General features: G+C 34.6%; 1 protein-coding gene across 2 annotated transcripts; it reads left to right on the top strand.

The window, feature by feature from the left end:
- Positions 1-40: 40 nt before the first annotated feature.
- LOC138336156 (man(5)GlcNAc(2)-PP-dolichol translocation protein RFT1-like) lies at positions 41-22887 on the top strand. Of its 2 annotated transcripts, none has more exons than XM_069285491.1 (13): positions 41-435; positions 8136-8221; positions 10695-10811; positions 11219-11408; positions 12509-12610; positions 12972-13103; positions 13461-13539; positions 13873-13923; positions 16731-16846; positions 19181-19431; positions 20108-20236; positions 21731-21851; positions 22365-22887. In XM_069285491.1, the coding sequence occupies exons 1-13, from the start codon at positions 373-375 to the stop codon at positions 22536-22538; spliced, it is 1611 nt and encodes a 536-aa protein (XP_069141592.1). In that variant the 5' UTR covers positions 41-372; the 3' UTR covers positions 22539-22887. The 2 variants fall into 2 exon arrangements, with proteins under 2 accessions (XP_069141592.1, XP_069141591.1); XM_069285490.1 differs by lacking the exon at positions 16731-16846 and adding an exon at positions 17905-18035 and having other exon boundaries at positions 43-435.
- The last annotated feature ends 2412 nt before the right edge of the window (positions 22888-25299 follow it).

Genomic DNA, 25299 nt, shown 5'->3' with positions numbered 1-25299 from the left:
TTCCGACTGCAGCTTCATAGACCAATCGGAAGCCCTCTTCCTTTATAGTTTTTTTCATTTTGGAAAGTTCGGTTTACGTTTCATCAGCAGGTTGATTAGACACGCGTGCAATCTTATCTTCAATGTTTGAGAAATGCCAGACGCGGTAACCCTTCTTTATTAATGATCCAACATTCCAGCAGCGCATATTTATATAGGCCCTATGACTGATTTCAACCAGAGAGCAAAAAACCTCCATACTGTACACAGCAGTGTCAGCAGATCACGAATTGAAATCGTCTGCTGCAATCACTGAGGCAGTCAATTCCTGGGCCAGGCCTAGTAGGCTTACTGTTAGTTAGTGAAATATAACTTCATAAGAAAGAAACGACGATGAAGGGACAAGAACTGTTAGCTGGAGCAGCCAAGGCAGCCACCTACAACGTCTTTTTACAGGTAAAACATCATCTAAATTTTGAAAAGAACTTCCTACATGTAGTCTTTCTACATAATACTATTTGCTAGATCATAGTAGGTAAGTAGATTTATTTGGCCAAGCATATGCCTAATTTCAGTAAGATTGGTTTGAACAATCTAATAACCTAGAATGTCTTGCCTTAAATAGTATGGTTCAATAAGTATATCATTATATATTGTGGCCAAACTAATTAGTAATTACTGTATACAGATGGAGATGTCATAATTAAATATGCATTATGATGCACAGTTGATTTGATGTGTAGAAGAACAGGGAAAATACACTTTCCTGTCCAGTGCCCCGACCATGAATATACAGTTGGTAGTAGACTAAAGGTTACACATTGTGCACACGGTGTGAACTACGAGTGGACACGGAGTGCACGAGGTTTAGACTACAGGTAGACACGGAGTGCACGAGGTTTAGACTACAGGTAGACACGGAGTGCACGAGGTTTAGACTACAGGTAGACACGGAGTGCACAAGATTTAGACTACAGGTAGACACGGAGTGCACTACGTGTGAACACGGTGTCCACTACAGGTGGACATCGTGTCCAGGTAAAATGTCCACTACATCAAGACCACAGACAGACTAGATGATGTGCCACAGAGATAGATACATATAAAGTAAAATGTATCATATATTATCATACAATTTAATTTATAAATAAGGACATTTATTAGAAGTTATAAAAGCAAATTAACTGCATTGCAAATTAACGTACAGTAAACCACGCACTGGTTATGTCTCATCAATGGATAGTTTCCCCAGTAAAAAATATTTTTCTTAGCTAGTGATATGTAGTTTAAAGATGAAATTCTTTTTCGAACGCATAAAGTGATGAACCTTGCAGGGAGTAAGATTTTCAGTGTTAGCAAATCGTCGCCCAAGAGATATTTTGATCGGCAAAATATTTTGATTAAAAAGGATATATTGATGGGCATAATAAAAGTAAGGACATCATGATAAACATAAACAAATTAAATTCTTCATAAAATGTTTAACTATGTATGTATGGAATAAAGTTTTCTAAACAGCAAGGTGCGCGAAATAGTTTTAATCCTGCCAAATGTATAATACGTATACATTTGCTACATAGAACCTGGCGCGATGCAAAGCATTGGAAATATGTGAAATCGTCCATAGACGTTAAAAATGGGCATTAGAAATTACATTTTATTGTGTCAACCGATTGAGGAACCTGTAAGCACTGGCTTAAGAAAGCAAAAATTTAGTATCGGGCATGTGGCTGCTCGTGAGCATCAACACTGTTCAAAGGACCGATCGCAAAAATGTAGGTCACATGCCTAATAATAAATTAAACAGACAATCAAAATAAATCCAACTTCTACCCATTTAAACTGTAGATTCATAGTTGTTGATTAGATTCTGAATTTGTCACAATTATTTTAATTCTAGAAACTCTGATAATTTGACAATATCATATTCTGACCTTCTTTACAATGTGTGATCCATACATGTATACATAGTATATTGTACACTTAAAATATGTCTGCTCGAAAGGTAGACCCCTAGGCTAGGACTGCAGTTGCCATGGTCACTTGGACTTCATACTGTTCCATCAACCACACGGATATGATAATCTAAATTACCTAACATTGGTCAGAGTGGGGCCTGGGGCCTTCTTTGGGCACCCTTCAATATGTTCAGTCAAGTGTATCACAGACTAACAACACCTGTATACATGTAGTACCTTATCCCAACCCCAGGAGGTCCATTTATAGCATGCTGTACTTATATTAGGTGGCAGCCTCTCTACATACATACAACATACAACAATGGTACTCAATAGGGATATGTATTTTAACTGGTAGTGCACTTTAATTTATTTGATAATGAAGCTTTATATATTAAAATAAAAAATAATCAAAATACCAAGTGTATAATTAACTAAAACATTTATTTCAAGATTATTGGAAAATCATATTTCATCCAATATCTTTTCATTAATTTATTTTTTTACACTGGCTTTTTACATATATCAGAAACCTGATTATCATGACTATGTATATAAAATACCATATTACAATGTTGAATAAGTACCTAATCTAAATTAATTTTGTCATTTTATGTTCGTTGTTTACTCTGCCATTACGTAAGACTTCTTGTGTGTAAAAACAAACATGGCGGCCGTACGAATTCACGCTTACTCTCTCTCATATTTCAACATGCCGGTTAAAATACTTTCCTCAATATGCATACGATTTTCTTTTATATCTATTTTTGATATGACTTCGTAGCGTATTAATTATATTGATGATGTAATAGGATTACTTTATTATCAAGACTATCATTAACCTAAAATTGACTTCGTTTAGAGTGTTCTCTCTCAACTTGCCATCCCATGATGCAATTCACCGAAGCCTTATTTTTGTAAACTTCCGGATATGATTTCGTGGTGTTTGCCGCTGCAGAGATCGATTAAATGATGTTTTATACGACTGTTTGGTGGTGCTTTTTAACATCGCTATAATGTTCTATATTACATGTAATTCACACTATAAACTTGACTGCCGATTATTTCATTGAAGTCACAGCGACAGGATTCTGAGAAATACACATGTTGACCGTGTGTAACACGTGTGCAAGTTATATTTAGCAGTCATTCAGAAGATTGTTTTTTTCCCTGTCTGCGGACATTTCTTTCACTCAAATAATATTTTTAAATAATATATTTAACTTATTGTTTTGATATTTGATGGTTTTTGACGTTTTAGTTATTATTTTCTTGGTAACGATCCTGCAGCAAATCGATAGCGAAATCAGTCCGCCATTGTGTTGTGACTGTAAACAACCACGCTTCAGTCGGCCGATTTTCCATGAATTAAACAATTTTACGATTGAACATGTATCTGGTACGTTATTATTTTTATCTTTATTATATTTTCATCACATATTATATCGTTTAAACACTTTTACAGTGATATTTTCGATGTATAACTTTACTAAACCGCTATTGTGTTGCGCTAGTAAACAAACACGTTTCAGTCGGCGGATTTTCCTTGAATTAAACAATTTTACGAATGAATATCCATCTGATATGTAATCATTTTCATCGTTAATATATTTTCATTGCATATTTTATCTTTTAAACACTTTTACAGTGATTTGTTCGATGTATAACTTTAAAAAACTGGCGAGTAAAACTTACGATTTTCACATGTGAATCACGACGTAATAATGCCAAAACATCGTCAGATTTTGGTTTTCGTCCACAGATAAGTCGCACTGGTGTATATGCCGCACTCCCGATTTTCAGGGAAAAAAGTAGCGGCTTATACTCCGGAAAATACGGTAGTACCTTATCCCAACCCTAGGAGGTCCATTTATAGTATGCTGTACTTATATTAGGTGGCAGCCTCTCTACATATACATTGTACTCATCACACAAATACGAACAGTTATACAACAATGGTACTCAATAGGGATATGTATTTTAACTGGTAGTGCACTTTAATTTATTTGATAGTGAAGCTTTATATATTAAAATGAAAAATAATCAAAATACCAAGTGTTAAATTAACTAAAACATTTATTTCAAGATTATTGGAAAATCATATTTCATCCAATATCTTTTCATTAATTTTTTTTTTTTTACACTGGCTTTTTACATATATCAGAAACCTGATTATCATGACTATGTATATAAAATACCATATTACAATGTTGAATAAGTACCTAATCTAAATTAATTTTGATTTTAATATATACATGTATTATTGGTAAATTCAAGGTTGTGACAGACATGCTTGGATTACGCATTGTACAGCTCCCGTCAGCTCCACTTCATGGCTGCCTGTCATGACAATAATTGAGGTGTATTCAGCATCATCCCTTACTATATGTTTTGCCATTAGTTTTTAATCCCAATCTACGCCTGATTATTACCCCCCCTCCCCGGGAAACAGTGTAACATGTTTTACCCAGGCTCTACAACAAACATGTGAATTCATGTATCTAATAAGAATGGTACTTTTGTGTGTTTCAAACTCATAAACCTTATATTTTTTAAACAGTAAAGTATATTTGTTTGTCCTTCCATTGAAACAATTCTAAAATCACATATTATATAAAGATACTGCCTCCATTCTCATAAAGCCCTGCAAACACAGAAGGCAACGATTCTGCCCTCTGGCCATCTATCGATGGTCACCTTGAGGTACCTGTATAGCTTGATACTGTGGCTTACCTGTATGTTTGACAAGTTATAATTATTGGACCATGACGCAATATACGGTCAAGATAACTTGCGGGGTTGAGATCATAAACATATTGTGTTTACCGATAATTAAGAATCAAAACAAGCTGAATTGGGTACTTGTAGGTAGACTATAGCTACGTCATAAAGTTTGAAGTGGATTTATTCTGCATGATCTTTTAAAGACGTTCAGTTTTTAATAAAGAATATGTAATTAAGCTATTTTAACGTACAATACTTTTAGAACTTAAAATAACAAAGAAAAATATTATAAAAGTGTATATTTTATGAAAGACGATCTACAAGGGTGTCGCTAGAAAACCGATTGATAGGCACCAAATCTTTTTATTTAAAAGCTATGTATTACCCGGTATATGATTGTATTACTAATAGCTTATAATTATAAAAGAAAAAGTGTCTCAAAAGCACAATAGGACTGGTTTTTGCCGCAGCTACAATATTGTAGCTCAAAAGACTTTTAGACAGAAAATGGTGTCGTCTTAGTAGGCCGGGTACGTATATCCGTTCTAGTTTTTGCCGCAATTCAAAGTTGTTTTTGACTTGTGAAAATGCTTGTATTTACTATTTCATGTAAATGATATATATATATATATATTTAATGCAATTTACCCATAAAACATTGACTTTTGAAAACGTAATATAGACAATTTAAGATATGAAATGGAAACTACTGATATAAAATTAAATAGACATATACTTAATGAATATAAATTAATCTTTATTACTTTTGCAGTGAAAAGGTTTTATTCATGTATACTAAAAAAATATCGTATTATATAGTTAAATATACTGTACATTAAATTGTAAATGTTGTATTTTAAAAAAAAAACACTAAAAAATTATAATTAGAGCACCCTATGTATTATTTCAAATTAAAGAACGTATTCTTCCCCGATCCCTAACTGTAACACATCACCTTGTCTGTCTAGGTTGGAATGTACCTGGACACCATGTCCACCTGTAGTGGACACCGTGTTCACACGTAGTGCACTCCGTGTCTACCTGTAGTCTAAATCTTGTGCACTCCGTGTCTACCTGTAGTCTAAATCTTGTGCACTCCGTGTCTACCTGTAGTCTAAACGTAGTGCACTCCGTGTCTACCTGTAGTCTAAACCTCGTGCACTCCGTGTGCACAAGGGTGTAACCTTTAGTCAACTACCAACTGTAACCTTGCCGGGTCTCCGGCGTGGAAATCTACGATTCTACCGACTGAGCCAAAGAAGCATGCTCTGTCAGCTGAGTAACAGAGACCGTATTTAACACTATGTACAAGCCACACCGACCCGCTCCTTTTACACTACTCCTCCTGTTTTTCTTGAGATTTCCTAAATCTCAACCCGAGACTCTTTAACCACCTTTCATGGGTTATTTAGTTGGGCACCAATCTGTAACAGGAGAGGAGAAGATGTAGCGGCCAGACAGGGATTCAAACCAGGGACCCTCAGAACATTAGCCAAGTGCTCTACCAACTGAGCTACCTAGTAACCCGGGACCCTTAGAACACTAGCCGAGTGCTCTACCAACTGAGCTACCTGGTCACCGACGATCGACCCAGTCCAATCCCGCTAAAGATGCATAAAGGTTTGCGTTCAGTTGAGGCTACTTAAACAGTTGTCATTCTCCCTTATTGCTTTCATCAAGGAACGGAGAAGAGTCTTGCATTGGACAGCAAAAAATGTGTTTGCTGAAAGAAATCTTAATGGAGCTGTCCGAGGCCATTGACTAGGCCTACGTCCTAGTGGACCTTCTTTTACAAAAGCTGAGATTGAGCCTTTTTTAATTGGGTTTACTGGGAGATGCTGCAGTAAAATTCTCATAGTTTGATTATTAATGTAACTTCATGATATGCTTATCTATTAATGTTACATAACAGACGCCAACAATTATGTAGGTCTATCTATAAGTACATAATTGAAATTTAGATAATTGGTTTGGAAGATTATCAAAATAATTAGTATATATAGCGTTTAAGATTTGTTCAGTTGTCTATTACCGGTAGCACAAGTGCATAGCTTTGTGATCAGGTCTCAGGGCAATAGGTACAGAAGGTAGACTATAATACATATGGAAGTTCATAAAATATCAAGTGCAGCTAAAAAAACTGGACAATAGCTTAACTGTGTGGCTCATTCACGTGTCACAGATTTTAGTGTCTCATAAAGATGTTGTGGACATGCATTCTGTTATATATAAATATATATATGACAAATGTCCATCTAAGTAGAGAGTTCAGCTCAGACCTACAACTTGATCGCACTATCAACTCTGACCAGAGACTGGACTTAATCAACCTGTTTGTGTTTTTTCAACTCTAATGATTCAATAAAACTGTATTGAAATGGAATTCACAACCCTTGCATCATAATTGACTGTGTTACATTATAGATTTTAACTGTTAGTGTTGAATTGTGAAATTATTTTTGATGGTTTTGTTGAACTGTTGCTTCATACTGATTTACAGAAAAATAACTTATATAACATCATAATAGATTGACAGCTATACCGTATATATAAGGTGATAATGATAGCCTCCTCAGTATACTATGTATTGTATGTGTGAATTTCTATTTGTTTTGGGAGGTATCCTTGTGTCTCCGTTGTAAAAGTATTTATAACTCTTGTGCATTTTTTAGTGCTATCTCACTGGAATGTGACACCAGAGACTCATATATACAAACAGCACAAACCGCCCCGGGGTCACATTATACAAGTGACATGCCGGCAAACCAATCATCCTTCTCCCTTTATGCTGTCGAGAGCTAATTAAGCAGGAGCAGAAACTACTACTTTTATTAAATATGATATATCTAGGCTTTACAGTGGACAAAACACAGAGATGTATATATAAGTTTTCCATGGTCATAGAAACTAGATTATAATCATACATTTGGTGTTGATACAAACAGTAAGAGGTCCCATTGAATCTCTGGCCAGTGTTGCTATCTGACAGAACATCATGAAGCCCACTGCTGCATATGAGGAATTTTATCTTTTGTTTACAGAAACTGTGCCGACTCAGACTGCAATCTTAGATATTTTGATAGCATTGATGAGTCAAAAGTAAATTAGATCAGAAAACTTTACATAAGTCATTGAATTATTGCATGATGATCATGTCTTTTTTATTACATTTTTCGTATTGAAGTATAAGGTTTTACAACGAACATAAAAGTAATATATTTCACTCCACTCGCTTTTGACCAATTGGAATGCAGCATTGACACTCGTGAAAAATATCAATGTTTCCACCTCACTTGATGAAATATAAATGGTATTCATCAAGAAACAAGGAATATCCTCTATATATTAAAATTGATCATTTACAATCAATTCATACTCATCAATAACATATATATTAGGATAGGGTTCTTGTTCCTAATGTATATGATTTGACATACCTTTTGATTTTCAATGCAAGTTTTTGATTAATTTCAGTTATCAATCAGAATGATGACATTTGTCCTTAATGCTGTGGTGTTGAGATATATTTCCAAGGACATGCTTGGTGTTGTCAACGTCAGGTAAGTACATATTTATGTATCAACACTAAATAAGCAAGCAAATGTATTTTCATTTTACAAAGAATTTTAAAATAAGCTTCATTATATGCTCCGGAAACCACTTGAAATCTATGAACATTTCAAGATTAAATTTTAGAGTCAAAATAGATGCATGGTCAGGTGCTCATCTGTCTGAGTTGGTTCAATTATCAGTCTTCTGATTACTAACAAAGAATCTTATTTATATGTGTAACAAGTCCAAACAGTGATTTTCTTAGAATTTAGAAGCTTGAACATTTGATATTGGTACATTTTATTTTCTTCCTCAAAATGAAATATATTTTAGAGATATTTTTGTTTAATAAATATTTCACATAAAAATGTGAAAATACAGCAAAAAATAAAAATCAAAAGGGGCCTTTATTTGGCCTCAAATTAAAGGCATCCAAAAATAATATGACAATGTTGTGTGGGGAGGGGATCGAGGGTTTGATATTAAACTTCTTTTACAACAGGATAAAGGATTTGCATACTATATAAATCAAATTCATTTTAATGTTGTTTTTGTTTTGTTTTTACTGAAGTGCTGGTTATAGAACTTTATAGAATGTTTTTTCATAATCTAAATCTGATTTAGCTAAACTATTTTATTATTGTGTTTTTAGACTTACAGAACCATGCAACAACTTGAAAGTGAGGTTTAATTAAAATATGATTTTTCAAGGAGTTCATAAAATTAAATATAACTTCTCCTTCACGATGCTGAGATTTTCCCATGACATTATTGAGAGTGATGAGTGTAGCTGTTATGTTAGTAAGGTTACACCTACAGATATAATGTTATTCTACTTATCAGAGGCCGGAGAGTATTCAAGATTACAAGTGCCAGCTTTTTTTACATAACCAACTAAGACAGCAGCACACACATTTATGTAAAAGAAGAGATATTTGTACTGTTCAAACACTTCTTTTATCCTCGTAACAAATTTAGGAGGTATACTGGAATCAGCTTTTCTGTCCGCCAGCTGTCTGTAGAAAAAAAATTCTCCAAACATAATAACATTCCTTCCAGACTGTTGGATTAATTTCACTGACATCTGAAATAAGGCGTAAAAGGGGTATTTGATTAGTCATTGCCTTTACAGTTCTGGTTTAAATGCTAGTTAAAGGTTTTTGCTTAGTTTCTATTTAGACTTACAAAAACTCCAGAATAGTGAATGAAATCATTCTTGTATAATCATGCAATTCTAAAGAATTTCATTTTAATTTTAAAGTAATAGTCTAATGAAAAAAGATTATACTCATCTTTTTTTTGTTTTCACCTTTTTCATAAAATACAGATAAAAAGAAAAATTCCACTGAAAATGCCTTAGAGTTACGGTATATGAACCTTCTGATAATATTTTCTTTTTACTGTCTTTTATGGGACAATTTTTTTTATTGATAATTTATAAAATCCTAACATTTAACATACAATGTATATTCATCACTCCAGCAGCTATAGATCCCATGGCATTGTATGTAATATTTAGGTCAATACGAAACGGAACTGTTTTAGATTTGGAGTGTGCCATTACCATATAATCATACTGCAATTGTATTATTTGTTAGAGTAACTATAAGTATCATCGGTTTCTCCCATAATTAGACTACAATGTGTTGTGATCTGACACAGATTAGTGTAGTGTGGTTTCTGAGGGTGAGCGATAGGATTTCCATGTAACTTATTTTTGCTGCTTATCTAACTATACACAACCAACTAAGTCAGAGGAATATTTAATGTATTTTGTCGTTATTTATATATACAGTGAAAGTACATCAACTGTATTAAAGGTGGCTATTACAAAATGTAGAATTTTTGCCATGTTTACATCTCAATTATACCGTATTTCACTGTAAATAAGACCCTTCTCGCAAATAAGACCCCCACCTATTTTGACAAATTTCCAAAATTAGGGGGGGATGTCTGAAAATAAGACTCCCCACCTATTTTTTCTGTTTATTGGAGAAAGGATTTGAGTATAATCAGTTTGAATCACTGTCCTACAGATATAGAGACGTACAACAGAAATTATACACAATTAGGTATCTTTATAGCACTGTGAAACATTTACCTTAATGACATAAGTCATTATAGACAGAGAATTGGTACTTACAGTTAAGCAGTCTATCGTTACATATCAAAGAGTTATCTGCCATTGTGAGGAGGTATTTATTGTGATGTCAGGTGTTTGCAAGTGAAACTCCATATTTTTAAGAAGAAATGATGTGAGTATCACTCACAAATTAAGGATGTTGCATACCTCTCCGCAAGGGTGATAACTCTGTAATATGCAAAGACATAATAAATATACAAGGAAAAGAAATTGTTTTTTCGTACCCTCAAAAAGGATGGGTACTCTTAAAGTAGTTACCATCATGGAAGTATCTATAGGTCAATTCTTGATTCACAAATTCATTAATTTTCATGGCCTTGACCTTTTTTCTGTTTCAGACTGACCTTGCTGTACAGCACAGCTCTGTTTATCTCTACAGAGGCATTTGACCAGACTTGTCTCAGCAAGATTGAAGGAAAAAATTGGACACAGGTTGTCAACCTCATGTGGTGCTCGTAAGCATTCTGATTATAATGTACTTACCATTATATTTGGCTAATATGTAGATTTCGAGATATCAAAATGAGATGCTGTCAATTTGTTAAAATCAATGTATTTTATTATAACTGATGAATTTTCTCTATACCTCAACTAAAAACGATATTTAAAATATACTTAATCAGTAAGTTGAATTTGAGTAAAAAGGGATAAGTCTTATGTTAACTATACTTACCTAACTGGTTAGCAATCTTATCAAAAGCAGATTTTTGATGGAAACCAAAATGTGCTAATAAATTACATTATCATAGCATACAGATATTATAGAAAAGTACCCCCTGAAAATGCAATTGTAGCACATACCTCTCCTGAAAGATAATGAATTCCCCTTAGATGTGTCTGTTATGACCTTTTTACACTCTAGGTGGCCAGTAAGTATCCTGTGCTGTGGACTACTGAGCTTTGTGTGGATGTTCGCTCTGGCCCTCCCTGATGAAGAGGTTGTCCCCCATTACGGATGGGGAGTGGTCAGTTTCGCTGTAGCAACCATCATCACAATCTTGGCTCGGCCTCACTTTATTGTTGGTCAAGCTCATCTGTTTGTCAAACTCAGAGTAAGTTGGAATTATTACGTTGTTTTTAATTTCTTTTCTTGGTCCTGCATCCCATGTCAGTTACTGACCACAAGTTGATGCTTTTCTCCAAAAACTCTGTCTTTCCTTTACCTCCTAAATATAAACCTGACACGTTCTTAAAGGACTGTTCATAGGATGTTAAACCAAAGCAAATTAAGTCTTTCCTTTACCTCCTAAATATAAACCTGACACGTTCTTAAAGGACTGTTCATAGGATGTTAAACCAAAGCAAATTAATATCATTAAGAGATACATGTATGTTATGAAATAATGAGGTGTTTTAAAGTTATATGTGCCGTAACTGAGCGATAATTTTGACATGCTATTTTTTCATCATTAATTTATTAAACACCATAAGGTTTGATGAATAAAGCTGTAAAAATCATTCAAATGGCTTCAGATCACTTGTAAATGTTAGTTATAACACAGAAATTTTGTACTGAAAAATTGTAGTCTTTATGCCTTAAATATGTTTAAATGAAAACATACCTGCAGAAGTCATTTTACAATTACTAAAAACATTGTAAAAATGTGTAATAAAATTGTAGACCACAATTTGGCTTCATGGTCTCACCGTATGTACTCATTTCACTTCACTATTGATGTAAATAAATGATTTTTGGCAGTACTGCCAAAAATCATTTTCAGCCCTTATTTGTATATGTAAAATTAAAACCTATGCATTGAAAGTACTGTAATTTTCAAAAAGTTGGTAATTTTTGGTGATGAATAACATATAAAAAGCTCATCTTGATTCGTGAGTATGAAAAATACGGCACATATAACTTTAAATGTAGTGAAAATGTGAACTTGTTATGAATAGTGTCTATGTAAGGTTATCAAATGAGTATATAGTATTCAAGTTCTTATAATAACAGGTCTTGTATCTGCTGTAAAGTCAAAAAATTTATTGAAAACTTATTTTCCACAAGAACTGGTGTTGTGGTGTTGAATGTCTCCTGTGTTTAGAAAAAGTCACAATTGATACAAAAAAAATAAGGTTAGAAAAGAGTTCTAAGGAAAAGCAAAAATAGGTTTATAAAGCTTCTACAAATATTAATATTTGTTTGTTGTTGCAGGTTTTGTCAGTGGGGCTATCTGAGCTAACCAAATGTCTGACCATTGTATTCCTGGTGATCAACTTTCCACACCTGGGTCTCATCTCATTCTCTATAGGACAGGTAAAATATTAAACCATATGTTGAGTAATTACTGTACAAAATTTTATTTTGTATATATACAATTTACAATATTTCGCATCCTCATTATTTTCAACATATTCATGAATATATAAATTCAAGATCGAGGACTTTTACTCACAATTGTGAATTGCTATATACTTTTACAATTATATGCGAAATATTTAAATTCCTGTTTGATCTGTCTTGCGGAATTGCACAAAAATTCTTATCTGACAAAAATTATTTAAATTCCTGTTTGAGCTGTCTTGCAGAATTGCTCAAAAAATCATGTGAAACCAGAAAAATATATCAACCCCACAATAATAAAAAGCTGGTTTATGTATAAGTTGTGTTTTTACAGATTGTCCACGGGATAATTTATGCTGCCATGTACTATCTGACTTTCTACTGGTATTTAAGTGACAAGTCAAAACCTAAAGACTTTGTGTTCCAAACTCCTCGAGATTTCCTCCCCCAAAAACCTAAAGACAAGGTAATTATAACTGTTTCTTAGAACAGAATAACGTATATTGTTTCATATTGATGGAATTTACCGCTCCCAAGCTGTCATTCAAACCGCATGTGACTTTGCTTTTCATATTGTGTATGCTACAATGTTTGCTCCAAAATAGTATGGAAACGTGTGTGTGTGTGTGAGCACAAGTCATGGCTACATACTGCCTGGCGATCTGTCAATTAAGTTGCTTGCATGAAGTTGGTAGGCCTTAATATGGAAAATCAAGTTAAGTGATAATTAGTTCTAATTAGTTTAATACTGTATCTCTTTTTGTTAAATAATTTACACCTGTAGATATTAAAATTTATGTTAAACAAATGAATATGTTCACAGGAATACCTGGATGGTTACATGGTTTCCCTGACTAGAAGTTTCTTTAAGCAGTCGCTACTCAAACAGTTCTTAACTGAAGGTACATGCACTGTCAAACTCTACATATATGTATACTTTATAGATATTTTGGAAATAGAATTGCATTATGTGTCATTTTCTCCTCCAGAGTTTCTTCTTGTAAACATAATTATGAAAATATTGTCATCAATGTAAGTAACACAAAATTATATATATAAAAAAAAAAAAAATGTAGGTAACATAATGTAAGCAAAAAAAAAAATTAAAAAAAAATAAAAACCAAATGCTGGTTAAACCAAATGCTGGTTAAATTACATATAACTCAAGAAGCATTTAGATTCTATTGAATCATAAAATTTAGTTTTAATGAAAACTTAAATCTATTTTGTTTTAGGAGAGAAGTATGTGATGACGGTGTTTAATGTCTTCAGCTTTGGTGACCAGGGTAGGTACTTTTATCATCATGGTGGTAGATAGGTATATTTCAATTTGACAGGCATGTTGGTTTCGGAATATCAAACACACTGTTCATATGATTACCTCATGCTTATTTTACCGGTACACTTTTCTGAATCTTTATCATTTAAAAGTTATGCCAAAACCACATTTCAAAATGTCTTAGATTCACAGTTACGTTAAATAAAAGATTTATTTCTTCATACTGCTGTTTCATCTTTCTGAAATTCTTTAGGAAATCTTGAAGCTTTAATATATATAAATATAGGAAAGTAAAATTGTAAAATCGATAATATTACTATGTTGCCATCATCCAATTATCGATTGTGTTTTTACAAGATTGCCAACACTAATATTTAGTTTGTAAATACATACAACATGATAGTATATAAGACATCTGATGTAATTTTTTTGTGTGTTTAGTATGTTCCTTTTACATGTACATAAGCAATAATGTGACGACACAAATTCATGATGACATCGAAAAATACTGACATTGCCATATTTCCATGTAAATGTTTAGCTATAATGGGATCGGAGTATCTGTTTGTCTGTTTGCCAATTCTTATGTTGATATAGACACAATCTTGTTCTGTGTCATGTGTCATATACTGTTGATTAAATTTAATATTGTTGTGAAAATATATTGGACATATATTGGAATTAATTATGAAATATATATACATGTACAAACACAGTATAGAAGCAATAGTTCACAAATGGATACATGTATGTATAATACTACATTTTTAGGTCATCTGACCCGAAGGGTCAGGATGACCTATAGTCATCATGTTTCGTCCGTCGTCGTCCGCAGTCCGCCGTGCGCCATGCGTTAACTTTTCACATTTTGAACTTCTTTTCAAGTTCTACCAATGTGATTTGGCTGAAACTTGCATGAAATGATCCTGACATGGTCCCAACAAAGTGTTGTTATTTTTCGGGTCGATCCGAAATCCAAGATGGCCGCCACAGACGCCATCTTGAAAACACATTTTGAGCTTCTTCTCAAGTTCTACCGGTGCGATTTGACTGAAACTTGCATGAAATGATCCTGACATGGTCCCGACAAAGTGTTGTTATTTTTCAGGTCGATCCGAAATCCAAGATGGCTGCCACAGCCGCCATCTTGAAAACACATTTTGAACTTCTTCTCAAGTTCTACCGATGTGATTTGGCTGAAACTTGCATGAAATGATCCTGACATGGTCCCAACAAAGTGTTGTTATTTTTCGGGTCGATCCGAAATCCAAGATGGCCGCCACAGACGCCATCTTGAAAACACATTTTGAGCTTCTTCTCAAGTTCTACCGGTGCGATTTGACTGAAACTTGCATGAAATGATCCTGACATGGTCCCGACAAAGTGTTGTTATTTTTCAGGTCGATCCGAAATCCAAGATGGCTGCCACAGCCGCCATCTTGAAAACACATTTTGAACTTCTTCTCAAGTTCTACTGGTGCGATTTGACTGAAACTTGCATGAAATGATCCTGACATGGTCCTGACAAAGTGTTGTTATTTTTCGGGTCGATCCGAAATGCAAGATGGCTACCACAGCCGCCATCTTGAAAACACATTTTGAACTTCTTCTCAAGTTCTACCACTGCGATTTGGCTGAAACTTGCACGAAATGATCCTGACATGGTCCCGACAAAGTGTTGTTATTTTTCGGGTTGATCCATAATCCAAGATGGCCGCCACAGCCGCCATCTTGAAAACACATTTTGAACTTCTTCTCAAGTTCTACCGGTGCGATTTGACTGAAACTTGCATGAAATGATCCTGATATTGTCCTAACAAAGTGTTGTTATTTTTCGGGTTGATGCGAAATCCAAGATGGCCGCCACAGCCGTCATCTTGAAAACACACTTTGAACTTCTTCTCAAGCTCTACCGATGTGATTTGACTGAAACTTGCATGAAATGATCCTGACATGGTCCTGACAAAGTGTTGTTATTTTTTAGGTTGATCCGAAACCCAAGATGGCCGCCACAGCCGCCATCTTGAAAACACATTTTGAACTTCTTCTCAAGTTCTACCGTTGTGATTTGGCTGAAGCTTGCATGAAATGATCCTGATATGGTCCTAACAAAGTGTTGTTATTTTTCGGGTTGATGCGAAATCCAAGATGGCCACCACAGCCGCCATCTTGAAAACACATTTTGAACTTCTTCTCAAGTTCTACCGGTGCGATTTGGCTGAAACTTGCATGAAATGATCCTGACACGGTCCCGACAAAGTATTGTTACATCTCTGGTTGATCACAAATCGAAGATGGCTACCATGACACTATATCTAATTAATTTCCTATATGTTAAGGCCCTTGGGCCTCTTGTTTGAAATAAAATTTGTTGAAAGAAATTGAAAATGATCCTGACATGGTCCTGACAAAGTGACACCATATATAATTAGTTTTACTATTGCCAAGGTAGTCAGATGACTGTTAAGGCCCTTTGGGCCTCTTGTTTTGCCAAGGTACATATTAATCATGATTATTGATATTATCTTTGCTGCTTGTCATTATTATAAAATATTTAAAAGAAAAAAAATATTGTAACTAGGTTCAATAGGTATACTGTGTAGTGCTTTAAATCCGAAATATGTCACAGTTTCCTGAATATTTGCTGTTTATATTTTGTGATATTCAGTGTAAGTCTGAATATAGCAAAAATAATCCACACACAAGATTTAATCGCTATATAGTATCATAAATTTTTTATCAAATTCAAAGTAAGGTTTTTTTGTTTTTTTGTTTTTGTGTCTGGATGATATTGTGATACTACTGGCATTTCAGGTTTTTATGGTGTAATAGATAACACAGGCCAGTTTTTTAAGGAGCTGGACGATTCGTACCAGTATTTCTTCTACCTGATCATTGATCGTAGACGGGCTCTATCCAGACAGTGTCAAGTACGATCTATATAAACCTCGGGCATGATGTTAGTGGCATGCATCCCTTAAACTAGTGTATTATAAACATTCTAAATGATCTTGGAATTAAAACTACAGATGTTTGCATTTAAGGATGACTTTTCTTTTGTTATATTCAAAGAAGTTGCACCAGTATTAATCAAAGTTATGGTGAAATTAATATAGATTGCGTCATCATTTTGTCAAAAAATTATGGGTGAAGAAATTGGATGTGATTTTCCATAGTTTATGTGTTATTATTTTTTTAGCAATAACAAATAATATTTCTAATATGGATAAGGACTTACCAATTGAGGCAAAATATTTATATAATTTATCAAATGCTTGTCTCAATAATATGTACTGCTGAGTGCTGATGGTCTGTTTTAAGGGAATGGGCTTGGGGGGGGGGAATTCGAGCTTCATTGGCATGAGTCCTCTATCAGTGTAGTATATATGCATGACTACCTTTGTAATAATCAGAGATCTTTTAACTGAAGTTCAGTGAAAAAAGTCAAACATTACAACTTTGATCAACATCAAACAAGATGTTGGTTATTTATTCCTTTTTTTAGGTTAAAAAGGAGACCTCATTCTATTCTTCATTTCTATACACTTGTATTCTCCTTTTCGTCTTTGTATACAGATATTACTATTGTAACACTTTACTACATTCTCTATTCTATGTTGGTCAGGAATATCAAATGATGCCATACTTGTCAATTGTCATACAACACACTCTTTCTTTAAATAGGACAGAATATTGAAACATACCCATCTGTCCCTTCCATGCTTAAAATGGAGTCTGGCTGTCTGAATGAATAAACAATCTGGACAGTTTGGGCTTTGGACACACTCTGTTCAGATTATTAAAGGGCCATTTTGTTTCTTTTGATCTCTGTTGTTTACAGATGTAAGTCTTGTGACAAAACTTTTCTCTTCGTCTCTGTCATTTACAAATGTTAGTCTTGTCGACAAAACATTTCTCTTCGTCTCTGTCATTTACAAATGTAAGTCTTGTCGACAAAACACTTTCCTTCGTCTTCTGTTGGTTACAGGTATATATGACGTCATCAATAACCTTGGCTCCATGGTTCCTCGCTTCATTTTCCTGCCTCTTGAGGAAAGTGGACGCCTTTTCTTTTCCCAGTCTTTGGTACGAGGCAAAACCTACAAAGACCAGTCCCAAGTAAGCACTTCATCATTACAAGTTAATGGCTTGTGTTATGTGCAGTATGTAAATTCTTGTTGGCCTGTCTGTCTGTCAATTGGTTATTTCGCATATACATGTACACTGAAAGTTAGATGTAAGGAATCGATTGTGATATACACTTCTTGTGTAGAAGGACTGGACTGGGCCGAACAGCAATCACCTGGTACCTCAGAATAAATTTTGCACAAAATAAGTTGGTTTATTCTATATAGGGTAATGATGACATGACCCCTCAAATTTAAAAAGTCTTTAATATTTTTGGATCTAGCAATATAATATCAGACCACACATTCACAACTGTGTCTGAAATTATAAACATCGACAAAGTTGTTTATGAAAGCATGTGGTGTATTAGCAGAGTCTTGTATTACTAGATGGGATTCTGAATAATTTTACATCATAAATATTACTATGTATTGTTCCTATAATATACAAATTGTGCATGTTTACTCCAGATGCTTTTGCTTGCATAAAAAGGTAATTAATATTATGTAGTATTCGTACAAAATTTAGTGTTTGTGTTACCAGTAGTTAATCTAGCATGTAAATATCATGTCAATTTTCTAAAAAGCATGTGTTATTTCAAAATTAAAAAAAAAGTGTTCCAACCTTTTGAAAGTAGTTGAATGTGTTGATATAAGTGGTATTTGTCCAGTAATTATGTCATTGAAAAAATGAGTACAGTTGTAATCTGTGCAAGATCTAATGCTGTATCAAATGCTTATCCTAACTCTCAGTCGCAATAGTTGTAATAATGTAATGAAAACCAAATAAAATATCATTTGTGACTGACAATGTTACGTAACCATTTTTATTTGCTTTACAATACTTTGATAATGTAAACGACATCTGTATATTATTTTTGCAGAATATGAATTTCCATGTAATTTCGCAAGAACGTGAACTCAGATGTTTCGGGAAAAATGTATACATTATATATATAATGTATGATTGTCAGTAAGAGGTCATGGGTCAAAATTTTATGTAGGTATTCATGAATTTGTTGAAAATTTTAGGACGCAAGCTATTGTACTGGTATACATGAAGACAAAGTGATTTACAGTGTTAAATAACCTTGTACAGGTGTTGATGCTGTCTAGTGATAATGACTATCATTGTAGGACTCTGTGGATCTTGCCTCACGAGTCTTGTACAGCCTACTCCGAGTTGTCATGTTGCTTGGCATGCTTATCTTGGTATTTGGCTACGCCTACTCGTTCCTCGCCCTGGATTGGTACGGTGGTAAGGTGCTGTCAGCAGGCACGGGACCGACCCTACTCCGCTGGTATTGCCTCTATGTCCTCATCCTGGCAGTGAACGGAATCACGGAATGCTTCTACTTCGCTGCGATGAGTCAGACACAGATTGATCAGTGAGTGGCAAATATCAGGTCTTCTCAATTTTATTAATACAATATTTGACCCAACAAATGCCCAAGGTGCTTAAAACATTGAGAAAAATAAGGAGACGCACATGATGAAAACAAATCCATTCATACAACTTTGGTTTAAGTCTGTGGTTGGAATGCCGCCACTTTGTTAGAGCCAAACAATTTAATTCAATTTGAATCTTAAAAATGTCATAAACACTAAATATGGTAAATATTTGACTATAAAAATAATAGTTAAGGCTGTAATTATAAGGATTAAAATATCTTTCTGGTGGTTTTATCGAAGTATAAATTTAAGTAGGGCATCAAGATTTGTTTTTGCGGTCCATTCCAAATACTGATACCCTACTCTTTTATCAAAGGATTAAGTTGAATAGGGTATCAATATTTGTTTCATGGACCTGACTCAACTTTATCCTTCGTTAAAACCACCATAAAGATACTTTAATCCTTAAATCTAACTTGACTATAGTATAAAGCTATGACGATTCAGGTCCTGATCATTAATCTTATAAAAGACATTTTTTCTAGGAATGCATCAAGCAGATACTTCAAAGAGATCCTTCCTTAAACATATATAAAATCAGTGAACTTTTACAATTTAATATGGCCAGATCTCCAGGACACACTAGATGTACTTTTCTTTGTTTATTTGTAGATACAATAGAAGGATGGTGCTGTTTTCTCTGGCGTTCCTCGGAGCATCACTCCTACTAACCAATCGCTTCGAGAGTGTGGGCTTTATCCTCGCTAACTGTATCAATATGTGTACCCGAATAGCACACAGGTAAATACAGTTAGGTTCAGTCAAGGCACTGTTACTCTTAGGACGAAACATACTGTGATAGTGTAGTATTAAAATCATAAAAAATCATACTGTAAAGGTGTATATTAAAATCATAGGAAATACCCAGTATTGAAACATAGTGACAATGGATTGAGATTTGCCAACTTCTCTTTCATCGTTGATAATAATGTTTGTATTATAAGCCCACCTTCAAATCGCTTTTCGTCCGTGGTTCATCATCCGTCCATCCATTAACAATTCTTGTTACTGCTATTTCTCAGAAAGCACTGAAGGGATCTGTCTCAAATTTTATGTGCAGGTTCCCCTTGGGGTCTAGTTGTGCATATCACATTTTCAGACCGATCGGTGAACAAGATGGCCGACAGGACGCCATCTTGGATTTTGATAGTTGAAGCTTGTTACCACTATTTCTCAGAAAGTACTGAAGGGATCTGTCTCAAATTTCATGTACAGGTTCCCCTAAGTCCCTGGTTATGCATATTGCATTTTGGTCCTGATCAATGAACATGATAGCTGACAGGACGCCATCTTGGATTTTGACAATTGAAGTTTGTTACCGCTATTTTTCAGAAAGTGCTGAAGGGATCTGTGTCAAGTTGCATGTGCAGGTTCCCTTAGGGGTCTAGTTGGGCATATTGTATTTTGGGACCGATCAATGAACAAGATGGCCGACAGGCTGCCATCTTGGATTTTGATGGTTGAAGTTTGTTTAATACTGTTATATATCTCAGAAAGTACTGAAGGGATCTGTCTCAAATTTCATATGTAGTAATATGTAGTAAAAAATGAAAAGCAGAGAAAAGATCCCTCTTTCGTTTGTCAGACATAGATCATTCTTTGGTGGGTGCCAAGATCCCTCTGGGATCTCTTGTTGAAAAAAAAGTGATGTGAATATGCTATATGATACAGATATCACTTGTTGAAAAAAAGTAAAAAAATTTGAAGGAAAGAAAACATCTCAGTGTTAATCATCATCGGAAACCTATAGTTGATTGCACTACGCTGTTGTACACTTTTCATATAATTGGTCAAGTTAGCCAAAAAAAATCTTGCTGCGATGTTTATTTGATCTTTACGTGTGGAGGAGGAAAGTGATCAGTGAAAATGGAGGTCTGTCGTTTCGACAGCAAACTCATCATTGACAACAAATCATACAGGTCTCAAGAGTCAGAAATAAGTATTAAACAAACCGATAATGTGCCTTCTATAAAGTGTATGTAGTCTTCTGTAATCTCATTAGTTAGTACTGGAAAATGTGTTAGAACCTTGAATCAGATGGAATCTGTAGAAAGGAGAGTTTTTGGCTGAGTTGACCCACAGATGATAAGAGTAGCTTAGCATAGTACAGGCACCCATACATCTCACCAACTGTGAGAATTAATCATACCTGGTACTTGGGTCGTTTGTAGTGCATTTGTATAGTCTGATGTAATGATGTTTAAACTTTTATCATTTTCTTTACATTGTTTTCAGTGTACACTTCATCCACAATTACTACAAGGGAAGTACATACCGTCCACTTCTGGGTCTAGTCCCGTCCAAGTCTCTGCTTCTTACTCTGACCGTGTCATTGGTCATCACTGCTTCCTCAGAGGTTTGTATCTACAGTTCTCAAAGGTCCCATGGTCAGTTTTAGTGGTCAGTATAGTGATATTAGCTTATTGGTAAACAGGGATCATCACAGGTGAACATTTAATGATGGAGGAAAGTGTGTCATATTTTTTTCACTCAAAAAATTCACGCGCGAGCTTTTTCCTTAAGAGTATTTAAAATTACACAATTAAATTTTAACGTAAAGCTAGTTTGTTATTGGTCCTTCATTATCTTTATGGTAAGAGTTCCACTGTTACAAAGACTCACAACACAAGCATACTGTAGTCTCCCAACACAAACTACACTTCACACACACATTACACTGCATACAGGCTATGCTGTCTAATTTTCATCAAACCAATTATGTGGTAGTTTGTTTTCCTATAGGACTACCTATTGATTTGGTTTGTTGACATGACGATGATGTAAATCTTCAACATTAATTATTTGAATGTCCAGCATTTTCCAAAGTCGGACAGGGCAAACAACTAATACTTTTGTTTATTTTTGACAGATTGTGTTTTGCTGTGAAGCAGGATTTCTGTACCAACTTCTACACATAGGAATCGGCGGCGTGTGCTTTCTCTCCGTTATAGGTACCATTCTTCTGACAGAGGCAGACCTCATCAGCTTCGTTAGGGAACATTTGATATATAACAAGTCTGACAAACAAAGCAAGGCAGAATGAAAGTGATTCTTCCGTTTCTTAACTTTTAACAGTAAGAGCGGTCCCAAAGGGAACCTATGAATGGACAGAACGGTGATCATACAATGGCTCAGACACTTTTGCTGTTCTGACATTGATGCATTGATGACAGTATCTCTTCCTTACAAGATTTTAACACTGTCATTAGAGTGAACACAAAGATGGAGAGCGATCACACAATGGTTCAGACCTTATGGAGATTGAGTGATCACAAAATGGTTCAGATTGAGTGATCACACAATGGTTCAGACCTTAAGGACATTGAGTGATCACACAATGGTTCAGATTGAGGGATCACACAATGGTTCAGACCTTATGGAGTTTGAGTGATCACAAAATGGTTCAGACCTTATGGACATTGAGTGATCACACAATGGTTCAGATTGAGGGATCACACAATGGTTCAGACCTTATGGAGATTGTGTGATCACAAAATGGTTCAGATTGAGTGATCACACAATGGTTCAGACCTTATGGAATTTGAGTGATCACACAATGGTTCAGATTGAGGGATCACACAATGGTTCAGACCTTATGGAGATTGAGTGATCACACAATGGTTCAGACCTTATGGAGATTGAGTGATCACACAATGGTTCAGACCTTATGGAGATTGAGTGATCACACAATGGTTCAGACCTTATGGAGATTGAGTGATCACACAATGGTTCAGACCTTATAGAGATTGAGTGATCTCACAATGGTTCAAACCTTATGGAGATTGAGTGATCACACAATGGTTCACACCTTATGGAGATTGAGGGATCACACAATGGTTCAGACCTTATGGAGATTGAGGGATCACACAATGATTCAGACCTTATGGAGATTGAGTGATCACACAATGGTTCAGACCTTATGGAGATTGAGGGATCACACAATGGTTCAGACCTTATGGAGATTGAGTGATCACACAATGGTTCAGACATTTAGAGATATAGGGATTACACAATGGTTCAGACCTTATTGAGATTGAGTGAATACAGTATAGCTCTGACTTTAGCTGTTTTGTCATCAGTGCTGTGCCAAAAAGATAAGTGATCCTGTCTTCTGCTATTGAGATGTTGACTCTGTCATGGTGTGATCATTTGAGTAATTGCACGATGGCTCTGACTTTAGTTATTCTGACATCAATGCTGTGTCACAATGAAGGAGTGATCCTATATTCTGCACCTTAGATGTTGACACCGTCATGATGATAGTCACCCTGAAGAGAACCTATGCACAGATAGAACTGTGAGCGCACAGTTGCTCAGACTTTAGATTTTCTGGTATTGATAGTGTGTTAAATTAAGGGGGCGATCATATATTATCCCCTCTGGTTCTGAGATGTAAGTTCTGTAAGACAAGAGGAGAGTAATCATAAAGTGACCTATTTGTAAATTTATGCATCATAGTGGATAGAGAACAGACCACATCCTCAACTCTTCAGAGGTTGATTCTGTCAGAAAGGGGAGTCAAAGTAAAGTGCCTTTTTTCAGTGCTTTAGACATTGACACAAAAGAGAATGATCATGAGTTGACCCTAGCTGTGTTCAGCTCCTCACTCAGATGTCCGTGCTGTGTCACATAGGAGAGTGATTGCTAAGAAACCCTATCTCCATCTTCTTAGACCTTTTAAGAAAGTTATAATATAGTGATATGACTGTCTTTTCTATTATGTTGTTCTTATGAAGCCACTTTCTGATTTGTTAAGAGTTACTTCCTTTAATGCTATTGGCAAGTTTGTAAGCGACTCACCACTGAAAATGGCATTACCACTGTAATCTGGTCATTAAGTTTACTCTGTTTAAACATTTAAATCTTCATCATGACTGACGTTACATACGGTATATTGAAAATGATGGATGTTTCCTGTGGTGTTTGGATATGTATTAATGTATGAATTGGTACATATGTCGACTGCTCCACTGATAAAACAAAAATAGGACACATGTGATGTCATTTAAAATTGGATATGCCTCTCGGGGAAAACAAAACCTACTGATAATTTTATCGCAGTATTATATTATAATTACATTTTTGTACTTCAAAGTTAGATTCACTGTCGTCTGATCGTTACCTAAAACATTTAATATTGAGCACATTCCTGCTGATATTTTCAAAGTTATTTTTGTTTTTAACATTTTGATATTAAAATAATCAGGGCTGATTGTTGATATGTTCTCGATGTCATACAGTATGGGCATGTTATTGCATATGTTGTATTTATCATAATTTGACAGATAATCATAACATATAATTTCTTCCTGGATACTGGCACTCTGTATGGTTTTCACGTCAATCTGTAATCGTAATTGTTTATAATTAAACAGCTACTTACTGAATATAAATTAAAGGTACCATTTTTATGTTGCATCCAACTGATTTGTTTTGGCACACAAATTAAAGTGAATAGTCGGGCAAAATAAAGATTCAAGTGGCAAAAAACAGTCTAAAAATTTAAATTTTGATTGATTTGACAAAGATTTGTTACATTTCTGTACTATGATACAAAAACTATTGCAGTATTCTTAACTAAGTAATTGCAGTATTCTTAACTAAATGTATTATACAGGTGGCCTATTATTATTTTTTTCGTTTTGGTACAACTTGTATAATTATTGAAGATGTTGACCAATAAAGATCTAATTATGTGTAATTGTTATACACTGTACTGACTATGTTTGTTATACATTTAGATAGATTTATTATGATTGTTATTTTTGTCTTTTTTGACAATATCAACATATGTCTTACAGGTG

This window comes from Argopecten irradians, chromosome 12, assembly GCF_041381155.1.
Source record: "Argopecten irradians isolate NY chromosome 12, Ai_NY, whole genome shotgun sequence".
NCBI classification, from domain to species: Eukaryota; Metazoa; Mollusca; class Bivalvia; order Pectinida; family Pectinidae; genus Argopecten; species Argopecten irradians.
The sequence above is the reverse complement of the archived record's forward strand: the minus strand, read 5'-3'. Positions and strand labels throughout refer to the sequence as shown.